This window comes from Alexandromys fortis, unplaced genomic scaffold, assembly GCF_014885135.2.
Source record: "Alexandromys fortis isolate MF-2015 unplaced genomic scaffold, M_Fortis_MF-2015_v1.1 scaffold_212, whole genome shotgun sequence".
NCBI classification, from domain to species: domain Eukaryota; kingdom Metazoa; phylum Chordata; class Mammalia; order Rodentia; family Cricetidae; genus Alexandromys; species Alexandromys fortis.
Window position 1 is genome coordinate 1,742,872 of NW_026068091.1, and position 15,378 is coordinate 1,758,249.

The window sequence follows — 15,378 nt, forward strand, 5'->3', positions numbered from 1 at the left end:
ACACCATTCTAGTTTGGATCTGTACTGAGTCGATTTTCTGAGGCCTTTGTTGGTTCCTTGGCCAGGAATCATGATTTCTGCCTTGTTCATATCACAGACCTTTTGTGAGCTCAGGTTGTATAATGTAAGCGAAAGTGGTCTGGAAGGGATAAATACACAGATTCTTTACACTGCTGAACACGTGTACTCCACTTCCAGTTCCGTGTAGTAGGCAACTCCTCTCTTGGAATTATCTGTCTTCCACTCCAGTTTCAGGGAGCTGAGAATCCCAAGACAAAGGGCTATCTTGCCCCTCCCCCGGCCCCCAGCCTTAAAGCTACCCTTACCAGTACAAAGGCTATTCCTGGGCTTGGAGGGCCGTGCCACGAGGAAATGCATTGCCATCCTTCTTGTGACTCTTGCAGAAGGAGCTGCTTTCTTGTGTCTTCATTTCCTGACAGTTGCCCCTGGCCTAGGCCACCACATTGAAGACCACACTGTTTTTCTTGTCATTAAAGACGCATCAACATTGGCTTGAGATTCCAAGCAGAGATCCCAGAGCTGCAAGATGTCTCCGCCCTGGCTCAGGACACACACAAGGCCACGCTGGTGTGGAAGCCGTGGCCTGAGCTGGAAAACCAGGCCCTCCAACAACAAGGTACTGGCACTTGCGAGGGGCCAGGTGGGTGAGGCTGGCTTCTCTAACAGGGACCTACGGCTCCAGAATGGGGGTGGGTTCTCGAGGCTTCGACCCTGTCTGATGCCGTGACTTCTTCTCAGCAGTGGAGAATCTTCTGAATTTGTGCTGCTCCAGTGCGCTGCCGGGTGGAGGGACCAATTCTGAATTTGCGCTGCACTCTCTCTTTGAGGCCAAAGGTGATGTGATGGTAAGCACAGCTTTGTGAATGCGCTGTCTCCGGGAGAGGCTGCATTCAGTCCTGAAAGCCTGCAGAAGGCAAAATCGCCAGCTGGGTTCCTGCTAACACAGCTGTTACTATATTATAATCAGGGGTGCATATGTTCTAGGAAGCTAGAATTTCACCTCATGTGTCAGTGATGGAGGTAGAAGGAAAGCCTGGCTAAAACAAGAATTGGCCGGAAGGTCCTCCCGGCTGTGGAAATCAGCTGAACTTGCAAGCCTCCATACCTCTTTTCTCTAATGTTGATTGTTCCTCTTTTCCACCTTTAACATGGTTCTAGATGGGGCTGGAGGATGGCTCAACAGTTAAAAGCACCACCTTCTCTTCCAGAGGTCGAGTTTAATTCCCAGCAACCACATGGCAGCTTACAACCATCTCTCTAGTGGGATCTGATGCCCTCTTCTGGCATGCAGGCACAAATGCAGACAAAACACTCATACTTTAAAATTTATATACACATAAATAAACTTTAAAATTAAAAAAAATATAATTCTTAGTTTTGGGGACCTTCATTAGGGACACTTAGATGTCCCTAAACTAGAACCATGGTGCCATCTTCCCAGAGTCATAGCTGACCATTTGTCTAGTTAGCCCTCACTACTGGCCAGATAAGTCCACCTAGCCTCAGTTTCCCTTTTATAGAAGCATATGATTCTTCTAGTACTAGAACTAGATTCCTGCTTTTAGATTTTATGAAAATGCAAAAATAAACAAAATGCCAGTACTTCAAATGTGGTCTAGAATGCTAGGATTTGCCTTTTGAGATCAGGGCTTGTCTTGAACTTTCGATATAAATTCCTGTGGGATTGTCCTGAGATGTTCATGCTGGTTCAGCAGGTGGCAGTGGGGCCTTGGCTTCTGGATTTCTTTTTTTTCCCCCCTCTATTTTTATTTTATGTAACTACCAGGGTGTATGTCTATACACCACATGTGTGCAGTGTCTCTGGAGGCCAGAAGAGGCATCAGATCTCCTGGAACTGGAAGTACAGGCTTATGAGCGACCTTTTGGGTGATGGGAATTAAACCTAGGTCCTCTGGAAGAACAGCCAGTGGTCTTAACCACTGGACCATCTCTCTATCAAAGGTTCTAGGTTTCTAAGGAGCTCCTAAAAGGTCCTGAGGCTGCTGATGTGCAGACTTGGAATAGCAAGATTTCTCTGCATTGCTCAGCCTAAACTCATCCACTATCAACTCTGTTGCTGCCTTTTCTTTAAAATAAAATAAAATAAAAAAAAATTCAAGATGGGGGTTGGAGAGATGGCTCAGTGGTTAAGAGCATTGCCTGCTCTTCCAAAGGTCCTAAGTTCAATTCCCAGCAACCACATGGTGGCTCACAACCATCTATAATGAGGTCTGGTGCCCTCTTCTGGCCTGCAGACATATACACAGACAGAACATTGTATACATAATAAATAAATAAATATTTTTTAAAAAAAAAGAAAAAAATTTCAAGATGGGGGCCTTTCCAGCACCCATGTGGCAGCTCACAACTGTCTGTAACTCCAGTTCTGGGAGAATCCAATGCTGTTTTCTGGATTCTCTAGGCACCAGGCATGCTCATGATGCACAGATGCATGTAAACAAAACAGGCATACACATAAAATAAAAATAAACAAATCTTAAAAAAAATACACCACAACTGGATTTGGTGAAGTGTGCTTGCAACGCCAGCACTGGGGAGGCTAACAGGCTAATCCTTGGGTATTGCTGGCTGGCTAGCCTAGTCGCTTGGTGACCTCCAAACCAGTGAGAGATGCTATCTCAAAAAAAAAAAAACAAGGAAAACAGGTGAGGGGCTGGAGAGATGACTCTTCCAGAGGTCCTGAGTTCAATTCCCAGCAACCACATGGTGGCTCACAACCATCTATGATGAAATCTGGCACCCTTTTCTGGTGTGCAGTCATGCATGCAGGCAGAATGCTATATACATAATAAATAAATAAATCTTTAAAAAGAATAAAAAAGGTAAACAGTACCTGAGAAATGAATGATGGACTGACATCTGACCTCCACTACGAACACAGACACACATACTCAAGCCAGCTGAAGAAGGCAGGTCTGAAGGGTTTTCTGACACTCTGGAAGGATAGTGTGGAGTACACTTGTTATTAATACAGTTGTTTCCAATCATTGGTCATGAGACCTGTCTATGAATAGTCACCAGGCCCCACTCCTTCCTCTCAAGCCCTTCCCCAGAGACCCAGCCTCCATCCAGAGACCTTACTCATCTCCCTGAGGTGTATAGGCCTTCTCTGAGGAGGCACTTGAGTCTCAGCTCCTGTTTGTGTGTTCTGTCTGTGACCAGCTAGCTAGCTTCAGACACTACTACGGGTTGGGGGTTGGGGGCAGTGTTCAAATGTTGAGTCCTGGTGGAGCTGAATGGGAAGGAAATCCCTGGGTTTCTTCCAGTCCCACTGAGTGCTAACCCCACCCTCCCCTTGAGTAGGTGGTCCTCCCCAGGACACACTCAGGACTGATTTCTGCCTCCCTCTTCTCTCTGACTCTGCAGGCTGCTCTGGAATCGCTGCTGCTACGGAAGCCAGTCAGGTTAAAATGTCATCCTTTAGCAAATTACCACTATGCCGGTAGGTCGCCAGGAACCCTGTGCCCTGTTGCTTCCTAAGAGTGAGCAGCTCACCCATTTGGCTATGTGTCATTTTTTAACAAATAGATAACATTGGGTCTATTAGCCCAACACTACCAGGCATGTATCTGTGTAGACACCTGCCACTTGTGAATGTTCTGAGACTTGGGAGATGGTGCACAGTGGCTGCCCACCTGGCAGTGGGACCTGTGCACCAGAGGAAAGAGCCACCAAGGCTACTGCACAGAGCAGACAGCTGTAGCAGCCCTGTGGCTTTGGAATCTTTAAAGGTAGGTTCAGGTTTCGATCGAGGCCTAGCTCTGTAGGCTTGAATGTTTTCCACTCAGAAGGAAGCTTGTGTCCCATCCCTTCCAGAGATTTATGAGGACTAAAGCCAATGTATGCAGCTCAGTGCTGAGCATCCTCCTAGCCATTGGAATTCAGTTACTCAACGACCTTCACTGGGTGGAGAGGATTGTACTAAGAAGAGGCAAAAGGGGTCATGGGTGGGAGATGTAGATTGCTTGCCTAAGGTATACAAAGTCCTAAATTCTATTCCTTGTACCAAAAAAAAAAAAAAAAAAAAGAAAGAAAGAAAAGCCACCCCAAGGCCAGGATAAAGACTTGATAAATGCAAGTCTGGGTTGTGGGGTGTGTTAGAAAACACCTTTAGATTTAAATGGAGTGAGAAGGAAATAGGTTGGGGAGCCCAGAGACAACAAATGCTGCCATGAATGGGGGTTCCACTCACTATGGAAATTCATCCATTCTGCCTCCATAGTCTCTCCTGCATCTTCCATTGCCCCTTTGTGTGTGGGTGTGTGTGTGCGCGCGCGCGCGCGATGCCCATAAAAGCCAGAAGAGGACACCAAATCCCTGAAAGCTGAAGTTACAAGCAATTTTGAGCCACCTGATTGGGTGCCATGAACCAAACCCCCACCCTTTGCAAGAGCAGTATACACTGAATCACTGCTGTCTCTCCAGACTCTGCCCCTTGATTTTTAATCCCTAGAGAGTTTCTTTGGTGCCTTGGGCAGACCTCCCCTAGGTAGATGCTAAATGTGTGCTCTTAGGGATCTGATAGCTCTATTTCCAGTCCTTCACTAGGAACTAAACGCAGCCCAAAAGTGAAGGCTCTCCCGCCATCCTGTCCTCACCTGGCAGAAAGGCCTCAAGGCCGTTCATGAAGCATGGTGAGACCAAAGACACTTCCCTGTCGTCAGTTTCAGCTGGCAGCAGCTGGAAGAAAGAGACAAGCACAAAATGGACAATTGAGATAAAGGCATCACGTAACCATGGGCCAAAGGAGCCAACTACATCATTTCCTGCTTGTGTGGGTGAAAAGATGTGGGAGCCCACCAGCCTGCCCTGAAAACTGTTTCATCTCCTCTTAATCCCAGCATCCTCTGCTGTCCTTTAAACCCCTGGCAGGCCATCCCAACCTCCTGGATCCCTTCCCAAACTTCTCTGTATGGTGGGTAGGGCTGTGGGCTGGCTAAAAGATGCTTCCGATCAGTGCTGGAGAGATGCTACTGCCCTTGGCCTTGGGTTGCACTGGATGCCAGGACCCTGGGGCTGGTCATGGCCAGCTGTGAGCCACTTCATCGAGGACACAATCCTCTCCGATTGTCCCCAGCGTGGTGGTAAACAAGCACTATTTCATTTTTATGGACATCATGGCATGAAAAGGACTGGAAAGCCTTGGGCTAGAGCACACCCACCCCAGCCCCAAGCAAAACAAAACAGGGAAATGTTACCAAGAACTTTAAAATCTGCTAAAATACACTGAGCTTTTGGGATTAAGGACTGCTGATTAATCCTCTCCGACTCCTTTCCCCTCAGGTAGTTTAGAAGAAACGTGCTTTCTGAAGTCATTTCAGTCCTTGGCGAGCAGAAGTGGGGGCTTCCATCACTTTCCTTGTCCCGTCACTTGCCTTCTTCTAGGAGTGATTAGAACCTCAGGCCCAGAGAAAATTCTAGAATTATGAGCAGATGGGACAAACAGCACTGTGCCTAAAGTCAGGCATAAGTCCATGCCTTTAACAGTTTCCTGTCAAATCAGACAGCTGAGTTTGTCCATCTTATGTCCCAGCCACTTTGGCTCCACTCCAAAACCTCCAATTTGGTTCCTGGATGTCGCTGAGTTCTGTCCCATCACAGCCCTGACCTGCCTTGGTCTATGTGCAGACCCATTCTCTCACTCCCAGCTGGACAGGCAGCTCAGTTTCTGCCTCTTTGAGCACTTACCTTCTAGTTCTCCCTTGGCTTCCAGCGCTGAGGCTGTGACCCACCTGACTCCTGGATTTCACTTTAGACTTCAGTTACTGTTGCGGTTTGGCCTCCATTGCTGTGATAAAACACTGACCAGAACCAGCGTAGGGGAGGAAGGGGTTCATTTGAGTTATATCTTAACAGTCTATCATTGGGGGAAGCCAAAGCAGGGACCAGGAGATAGAAACGAAGCGGACCATGGCGGAAGGAAGCTTAGTGGCTTGCTTAATCTGGTTTCCTCGGCTACCTTTCATACACAGTCCAGGCCCGCCTGCCCAGGGATGGCACCATCCACAAACAGCTGGACCCTCCTCCATCAATTAACAACTAAGAAAACGTCTCATGGACGTGGTCACAGGCCAATCTGGTGGAGGCAATTTCTCAGTTGAGGTGCCCTCTTCACAGGCATGTCAAAGTTTGTGTCAAGTTGACCAAAACCTAAGTGGGACACCCAGAGAAGGAAGTCAGATCCAGGCTCTGCTGTGCTCCGGAGGAAAGACAACAAGATGCGAGCCTTTGGAAACTCCCTCCTTCGGGACCAGGGAGGTGGGCATCTGACCCAGACCTGCTGGCAGCCTGCCAAAGCTGGAGAGCCTGGCCAGTGGTCCCCAGAGAACAGCTGTGGGATGCCTCCAGTGCCCAGGTCGCCCGAGGACACACCGCCCCGGCCCAGGGGCTCTGAGGTGTTTTCCCTCTGCATGGATATTGGGAGGCAGTTGTGATGGAGAGGCATCTGGTTGTGCTAGACCGCTGGAACAGGTCCTGGTGCAGATGTGTGCAGTGTTGGGGGTGGTAGAATTGGATCTAGCTTCTTCACAGGGTACAGTGAAGACTTTTGTCATGTCTACCATAACCATGAGCCCCCACTGGGTCCTCCAACCCTGCCTTGAATTTTGAAAGGTGAATAAAACCCAGGAGAGACACCCTTTCCATAAGGAAAGTGGACTAGTCTTGGATGCTGCCCAAGGTTAATAGAGAGAATTGTGTGCCTGCAAGAGTTACTTTCTAGGAACACAAATGTGGGTGCCTTTTTGTCTTTAACTATATCGTGGACTCCTCGTGGCAGGACCTGAGTCGTTCATTATATTCTCTGTTGCCTCGCCTGACACAGCATTTCCAAAAAAAATGTTTGGTGACAAGTTCGAAATGTGGGTTCAAACTGAGGCTTCCCTCCTTTCTGCACCTAGAGGAACCTAGAGTAGCAACCGCATCCCAGGGAGACGGTTCTGACCGTCACCTGCTGTAGGTAACTCTGTATGACCTTGGAAGTCTGGTATGAAGCCTCCCGTTTTCCCAGCGAGCGCGTCTTTCTGCCATAACCACAATATCAACGTCAGTAGAAGCTGATTTTGTTTTGTTTTTAAATCCGGAAAAGAAGCCAGAGAGACCCTCTGAAAAGATACTGTATCCAAGTTCTCTCTACCCCAGGAATGTCTGTTTTTAATTGCCTGGATTTGCTGTAGATTGCCCCCAAATTAGCCGCTGTCCGGAGCCTGTTTCCCAGCAACCAGAGCCCGGTGCATTGTTCTCTAGATACTACTCCAGTACCCATTTCATCCAGTTAATTAGGCTCTTTGTCATTAGCCTTAATCGGCTTGTTAGGGGGCCCTGCTGATAATAGCCCGATAGCTAGGAATCCCCAGGTGGAACCAGGGGGGGGGGTGTCGGCCCAGTAAACCCCCCCTCCCGCGTTCCAGCTGAGATGGGGTTAGGTCTTACAGAGAGAGGCAGAGCTGAGAACAGGCGGCCTTGGAGTAGCCACACCAGAGGGACAGTGTATGCAGTGTGTCCCATAGCCTGAGCTGATACAGAATCCGCCCAAGTAATTGGTGGAGACACAATGCACACCTACTTAGAACCAAGCAGTGTTGGTCACAGTGAACCGGCCACCACCCCCAGTTCAAGGGTAAAGAAACTAAGAAGTGGACTTCCCCGCCGTCACAGAAGGAAGAAATGCCAGGGGCACATTCACAGCTGAAGCTCTCCTGACAAAAGGCACCCTGTGTCATGGCCTGCTGATGTCACATGCTTGGATGTCATTTATCTGTACCAAGAATTCAGTCCAAGGTCCTTCAACTCCTGTGTGTAGTCCCCAGTCTCTAGAGGCCATCTCTAGTGTGTGAGAGACGAATTTATTGTCTGGTCTAGCTTCTTTCCCTGCTGGGCACACGCACACACAAGCATCCATACAAGTGTTGTCCCTTTCTCTACGCCACACACCCTCCCCGTGCTTCCCACCTCGTTCCTGGACTCAGGAAGGTCTGTGACGGAAGATGTCGTTACATAACAGCATCCCAAGGCACTCCTCAGAGGCCTCCATTCTTCTTGAAGTGTGGGGACTCCTGCCTAGCAGATGGACCAGCCTTGTGGACACGCAGGAGTGGGTGTCTCTAAAGGAGGCAGGGAACTTACCCCTGCTCTTTGGACCAGCAGGGAGATAGTGAGCCGCGTGGGGGTGGGGGGTAAGCTGTTGGCTCTAGACGCCTAGATGACCCTGCTGGAGTCTCTGGGTAGAGTGGTGATAACTCTAAGAAGCCTACGATCTCAAGTTGGGAAGAATTTTCACTGATCTGCTTTGGGTGGCTGCTACCAGCATCAGGTGAGAGAGCACCAAGGGCCACCCATCCTTAACCTGCCAGGGGTTGTGTGACAGGACACCATCATCTCCTTCCGACACTGGTTCTCTCACCTCTGCAGTTTTGACGCACACCTGAAAGGAGCCATGACTCTTCTCTAATCACTCAGCTAAGGTTGCTGGCTGATGAATCCTCTCAACCTTCTTCCTCTTTCACCCTCTCCAGCTGCAGAGAGGAGCTGGACAAACTCTCCCCACAAGGCCCAGAATGTTGGGTATAATCTGAGGAACATTGTGGAATGGCTATGAAGGCACAGACCAGGGGGTCAGGCTCTCCAGCCCCTGAAGATCTGGGAGAAGATTCTGCTCCACAGTATTCTCTTCACCGCTGCAAACACGCAGCTTACAAGAGAAATGAGTAGTAGTTCTGCTTCTGGAAGCTGGAGCCAGCCAACCGGACTATGTCTGTTCAGTTAGAGGCTGGAAGACCCACCAAAGATTTATGTGGAAAGGGTGTTTATTTCAGACACCTGCATGTACATCACTGAGCCCCATGCCCCCTCTGCAATCCCAGGATGGCTGCCTACCCAGAGATGTTTGAATGGAAAATGCTATTCACATTGTCTGTGCTGAAGTCTTAGCAGTTGGCCAGAGTAACATGGAATAGTTGGGCCTACCCTAGCTAGGAGTAAAGATGCCGGGTGGGGGGGGCAGGTGTGGTAGCACACGCCTGTATCCCAGCAACTCGGAGGCAGAGGCAGGCAGATCTCTGTAAGAGGCCAGCTTGGTCTGCATAGTGAGTTCCATGCCAGCCAAGGCTACATCATGAAACCCCTTTAAAAACAAAACTTCAGATTTGATCGGAGACCTGAGAAAAGGTGATGGAATATCAGTGGCCATCCAGGAATCAGAGATGGAGAATTTGGGAGCCAGAGGAACAGCATGGTCTTCTCTATGCCCACCATGGTGGCTGGCCCTTCCCTGGCACACCCAGAACTAAGTCCTGTGTTTCCTGTTGCTGTAATAAAATGCTTGGGGTTGGGTATTTTATAGAGAAAACCCACCATGTAGGCTTTGTTTCTCGCTCCAGATAAGCCAGTCCCATTCTGAATCCAGTCTCCCGGCATAGCCTATTGTGCTAGGAAAGAAAAAAATCACTAATCAAATTTGAGCAGCAAGACCTAAATGGCATGTTGGGACCACAATGCTTTTGCCCAACAGGCTGCAAATCTGCTGTCGCCCCTTGTTGCAATGTGGAGCGGTGAGCCGCTTCCCACAGCCCAGCTCCCAGCTGCCTGGTTAGCTAGCTTATACCCTGAAATAATTACACGGAAACTGTATTCCTTTAAATACTGCCTGGCCCATTAGTTCCAGCCTCTTATTGGCTAATTCTCACATCTTAATTAACTCATTTCTAATAATCTGTATAGCACCACGAAGTGGTGGCTTACCGGGAAGATTCTAACCTGCATCCATCTCGGGCCAGAGCTTCATGGCATCTGCCTGACTCTGCTTCTTTCTCCCAGCATTCTGTTATGTCTACTCAGCCTACCTGAGTTCACCCTATCAACTGAGCCAAGGCAGTTTCTTTATTAACCAGTGAAAGTAACGCATAGACAGATGACCCTCTTACATCATTTCCCCTTTTTCTGTTTAAACAAAAAACGAAAGGCTTTCAGTTTAACATAGTAAAATTATATATAACAAAACAGTTATCAAGCAAGAATTATAGTTACAATCTTTCTATCTTTTATCTTTTATCATAACTAAGGAAAACTATAACTAACCATTCTTCAACTCCATCAAAAACTCCAGAATGATATATTACCTAAGTAAACAAGAAGTAAGCCACTTCCAAAACTCTAGAAATGACAGAGACATCTTGTTGCCCAAAGTTCCTCTTCAGCCTTATGTGCTCCCCTTCCCCAGGAACCTAGAACCAAGCCATGCTAGAAGACCTCCATTTTCTCATTTGTGAAATGGGACAGTAGTGACCAGCCCTACGGGGTTGTCAGTAAAGCCCGGTGACTAATAAACGTAAAATAGCATCTGAGATGCAGTGAATATTCGCAGCTTTCTTAGATGGTGTGTGTGTGTGTGTGTGTGTGTGTGTGTGTGTGTGTGTGTGTGTGTATGTGTATGTGTTCGTACTTCATGCACAGGTACATGCAGAAGTCAGAAAAGGACAGGGTCTTATTGTTTGGGACAGGGTCTCTTTCTGAACCTGAAGCTGGCTGTTTCGGCAAGGCGGACTAGCCAGTGACATTGCAGGATCCACTGTCTCTGCCTCCAACATAGGAGGCACTTCTGCTTCAACTTGAGTGCTGGGATTCAAACTCAGGCCACCCTGTTTTCACAGCAAGTGCTCTTGCACCACACATCACCACAGTCCCTGAAGCTCCTCTACCTGATACCGCGCCCTGCTTATAGTTGACTCCTAATAAACACGCTTAGAGAACGAATGAGTGAATGAGCTGTATTTTTCTTGACTGTGAGTTTGCACTTGACTTTCCTGCCCCAGAATTCCCTTCTATCTCTTTCTCTCTTGCCTTGCCGACCTTGTATAACTTTTAAAACTCCAGTCTCATTTTTCTACTTCATAGCCTTCTCTGCTGCCCTGGCCCTGGCAGGAAGGCAGAGTTTCTTCTCTGTGTTCCACTGGGATTCCCCCTCATAGTTTTCGTTGCTGCCTTGAATGTTGGCCTTTGTAATGGCAGAGACAGTGAACCTAGCCGCCTGAGTGGCGGTGGTGGTGGTGGTGGTGGTTTTCATGGGGTTTTTTTGTTTTTTGTTTTTTTTTGTTTGTTTGTTTGTTTTTTGATTGGTTGGTTAGGTTTTCGAGACAGGGTTTTTCTATGTAGCCCTGACTGTCCTGGGACTCACTCTGTAGACCAAGCTAGCTTTGAACTCACAAAGATCTACCTGTGTCTGCCTCCCGAGTTCTGGGATTAAAGGCATGCACCACCACTGCCTATGGGATTATTTTCAACTTTCACAGAAACCTCATTTCTAATGGGGGCAGTTCTAATTCCTGCTGCTCATTGATTACAAAGTTGAAGTCTTGGCTTAAGTGACTTGCCGAGTTTGGAGCCAGAATCAGAGCTGCTGACTCTTACATTTCACTGGGTGTTCTGGTTTTTTTGTTTTGTTTTGTTTTGTTTTGTTTTGTTTTAAAGCAAGGCTTCACTAGGTAGCCCAGGCTGGCATTGGACTCTGGGTCCTCCTGCCTCCTGTTGCTGGGGGTACGGGCACACAACACTGTTCCCAGCTCTAGTCTAGCTTTTTATTCAAACATGGATTTCATATGTGCGGCCCCTTTTTCTAGACAGGTGGAGCATGACTTAGACCAAGTGAATGTTCTTGGATCTTCTCTTTTTCTTGTTTTGAGACAGAATCTCATGTAACACAGGTTAGCCTTAAGTTCACTCTGTAGCTCAGGCTGGGGTTGAACTCCTCAGTCTCCTGCCTCCTCCTCCTCCTGAGTGCTGGGATGCCAGACCTTTGTTCTGGTGAGAGAGCAAGCACCGTCCCTAATGAAGTTCTGGTTTGTTCCAGGCTCTGACAAGTGGACCTCTCTAGAAAGGAAACTGTTTAACAAAGCACTGGCCACCTACAGCAAGGACTTTATCTTTGTGCAGAAGATGGTAAGCCGCTTTCCCACTGCTCACCTGGAAGGAACTTTGAGATTCTGGGCATCACCATAGTGAGACATTTTTGTTCCCCGCTTTTATGATGTTCTCACAAAAGGCCTGTCTTCCACCGTCGTGGGGAATGATGGTGGTCGCTACAGGGGTGGCGTGGAACTAGGATGCTGTGATGGACATGATGGGAAAAGAATGCATAGGTTGTAAAGATTCTGCAGTATAAGGTTTCTTGGGACAGAACTTGGGTTCTCCTGCTTACAAGTAAAGCACTTTCCCAGCCAGTCTACGTCCCCAGCCCCTGGGCTCCTGTTTCAGTGTTATGTGTTGAGTGTACAATTCTTTCAGAACAACTAGAACTGGGGCCGAATCCCAACCTCCCCAAGTGATCGTATCTCTGATGGCATTTTCCTAGGACATTGTAAGGGAGGAGGTATGTGGCCTTCCCTTCCCTAGTGTCAGGATTTCTGGAGTCAGACCCCAGAATCATGACAGTAATGATGAAAAATAATATCTGCCAGGCATGGTGGCACACACCTTTAATCTCAGCATTCTGGAGGCAGAGGTAAGGGGGCCTCTATTGCATTCAGTGCCAGCCTTGTCTACATGCAAGCGCCCGGCCAGCTTGAGCTACATAGTGAGATGTTGTCTCAAAAACGACACCAGCCCACTCCCCAAAAAAGAGGAGGAGTGATAACTATATAACACTTTGCAAAGGAAGGAAGAAAGAAAAAAAGGAAGGAAGGAAGGAAGGAAGGAAGGAAGGAAGGAAGGAAGGAAGGAAGAAGGGAAGGAAGGAAGATAGATAGATAGATAGATAGATAGATAGATAGATAGATAGGATAAGTAGGTAGGTAGATAGATAGGTTAGGTAGGTAGATGATAGATAGATAGATAGATAGATAGATAGATAGATAGATAGACTAGGTAGATAGCATAGGTAAGTAAATAGGATAGGTAGGTAGATGACAGAAAGGGAGGGAGGGAGGAAGGGAGGGAGGGAAAGAGGGAGGGAGAGAGAGATAGATAGATGGATAGATAGGATAGGTGGATAGGTAGGTAGACAGGCAGGCAGACAGACAGACAGACAAATAGATAGATCAATCTTCCCAGGTTTGGAATATAGCTCAGTAGAATGTCTACCTAGCATGCATGAGATCCTGTATTTAAAAGGAAAAACAAAAAGAAGAGAAGAGATAAGTCACCCACAAAGGAAATCATACATTAATAGATAACAAATTTCATAGGCTTTAGCTGACTGAGAGTGGTTTAGCAAAAATTCAAAATGTCCCAAAGTATTTCAACAGCTTCTTAATGAAAAGAACCCACCGTTCGATTCCCGAATGTCCAGGAGGTTGGCTTGGCCTCTGACACAAGTGGAAGGCAGATGTTCTTGGGGCAGCTGCCCTCTGAAAAGCTCTCATGAACACAGGGAGACGGCTGAGGGAGAGTACCCGCTGTGTGTGAAGACAAGTTCAGATCTCTAGAGTGCATGTCAGAAATCTAAGCACGGCTGTGCATGTACCGTAACCCCGCTGCTTCTGAGGCAGAGCGGGAGGATCAGTAGGGATGGGTGGCTGTATAAGGCTCACTCAAGGTTCTCAAGGGTCACTGAGAGACCGTGCCTTCAAGAAATAAGGCAGAGAGCACCAGAGCAGGACACCTGGCACCCTCCTGCCCTGCACATCACACACACGCGTGTGCACGTGTACACACACACCTACCTAATGGTCCCCAGGTAGTCCTCCTCGAGACCTAATGATCTTTACTGAGAGGCCCCCTCCCTCCTTTTTAGCCAGTTCTCACTGTGTAGACCAGGCTGGCCTAGAACTCACAGATTTACCTGCTTCTATGTCCCAAGTGCTGGAATTCAAGCCGTGTGCTGTCGTTCCTGACAAGCCCCATTTCTTCAAGGTGTCACATGACCCTGGGGACTAAGCTCCCAACACGAGAGCCCTCTGGAGACAAGCCACACTAAAACTGTAGCACTCTGCCTGGACCTTAGTCCTTAAATATCCTGCACTTGGGTCCATGACTAGTTCACATGCAGTATTTACAAGGCAGTGAGATTTTAATCAAGGACCCTCTGGGACAGTATCTCACCCCTCAGGGGTGAAACCCGTGTAGAAATTCCCAATGGCAGGTGGACATTGAAGAGGGCAACCAACACTTCTCCTGGTCTCAGCATGAAGGTGGCTGTATATCCACTCTTCCATCCCCATACCAGGGTGCCGGAGCCCCACCTGAGCATGGAGCCCCACCTGAGCACCGACAGCTGTGAACTAAGCAAAGGAATGCTTCGTTCCAAAACACAGATGCAGGTTGAGCATCCCTATGTGAGGCTTAAGATCCGGGATGCTCTGAGGGTTTAGAGCAGCTGATTTCAGGCGAGAGACTATAGCCAGGAAATGTTGAAATAAGAGCGGTGGGGCTGCGTCCCCAGCACCCTGGCCGCCTGCTAGCTCATGCCCGAAATAACAACACACAAACTGTATTCATTTAAACACCGCTTGGCCCATTTCTATCTAGCCTCTTCTCGGCTAACTCTCACACCTGGACTAGCCCATTTCTAATGATCTGTGTAAGCACCCCAAGGTGCGCTTACCGGGAAGATTCTAGCCTCCATCCATCCTGGGTCGGAGCTGCCCGGGAGAGCGGAGCCTGGCGTCTCTGCTCCAGAGAGCAGAGCTGTCGAGTCTACCCGGGAGAGCTGAGCATGGTGTCTCTGCTCCCGAGAGTAGAGCTATCGGGTCTGACCTCACTTCCTCTTCCTCCCAGAATCCTATTCTGTTTACTCCACCCACCTATGTTCTAACCAATAAAATGGGCCAAGCCAGTTTCTTTATTAGCCAATGACCTTCCTCCATCAAGGTGGTGCAGTGTCTAAATCCAAGCCTGATACCCTCCTGGTCTCGTGGGGGGTGGGGGGAGTGGTTACAGTGCTTGTGGGGAGTTGAGGAATAAACTTGAGCTCGATAGCACACACCTTTACACATGGAGTCTGCTCATGTGTCCAAGGCTGTCCCTCTACTCAGTATGTAGCCAAGGAGCACATCTGGTCCTCCTGCCTGCACCTCCTGAGAGCTGGGATTACAGGCATGTGCCATCACCTGGGTTGAAGCATATTGGGTAAGAGGTACCTTGCCTCTTTAGGCTCACAGGGCAAAGCTTGTGCCCTGCCTTTGGGAAGCGCTTGTGCCTACCATGCCTACCATGCTTAGTCTGTTGCTGAGAACGTGTTCATAAATAGGTTTGGGTTGGTTTTGAGACAGGGTCTCTCAGGGCCTGGGCTAGCCTGGAACTGGCTACATAGCTGAGTCTGGACATTAATTTCTGATCCCTCTGCCCCGACTTACCGAGTGTTGCAATTGTAGGTATGCACCATACTAGATCATAAATAGGTTTTAA

The 15,378-nt window shown here is 48.3% G+C and overlaps 1 protein-coding gene across 16 annotated transcripts in view; it reads left to right on the forward strand.

Annotated features, from left to right (window-relative positions):
* The window catches only part of Trerf1 (transcriptional regulating factor 1), a 216,991-nt gene that overhangs the window by 184,743 nt on the left and 16,870 nt on the right, over positions 1 to 15,378 (forward strand). For 8 of the 16 annotated variants that reach the window (XM_050122801.1, XM_050122802.1, XM_050122803.1 and 5 more), the window contains 4 exons: positions 498 to 637; positions 760 to 866; positions 3,409 to 3,484; positions 11,885 to 11,973. In XM_050122801.1, coding sequence (XP_049978758.1) covers positions 498 to 637; positions 760 to 866; positions 3,409 to 3,484; positions 11,885 to 11,973 — 412 coding nt within the window. The remainder of the gene's footprint in view (positions 1 to 497; positions 638 to 759; positions 867 to 3,408; positions 3,485 to 11,884; positions 11,974 to 15,378) is intronic. The other 8 variants (XM_050122804.1, XM_050122807.1, XM_050122811.1 and 5 more) reach the window with 1 other exon arrangement.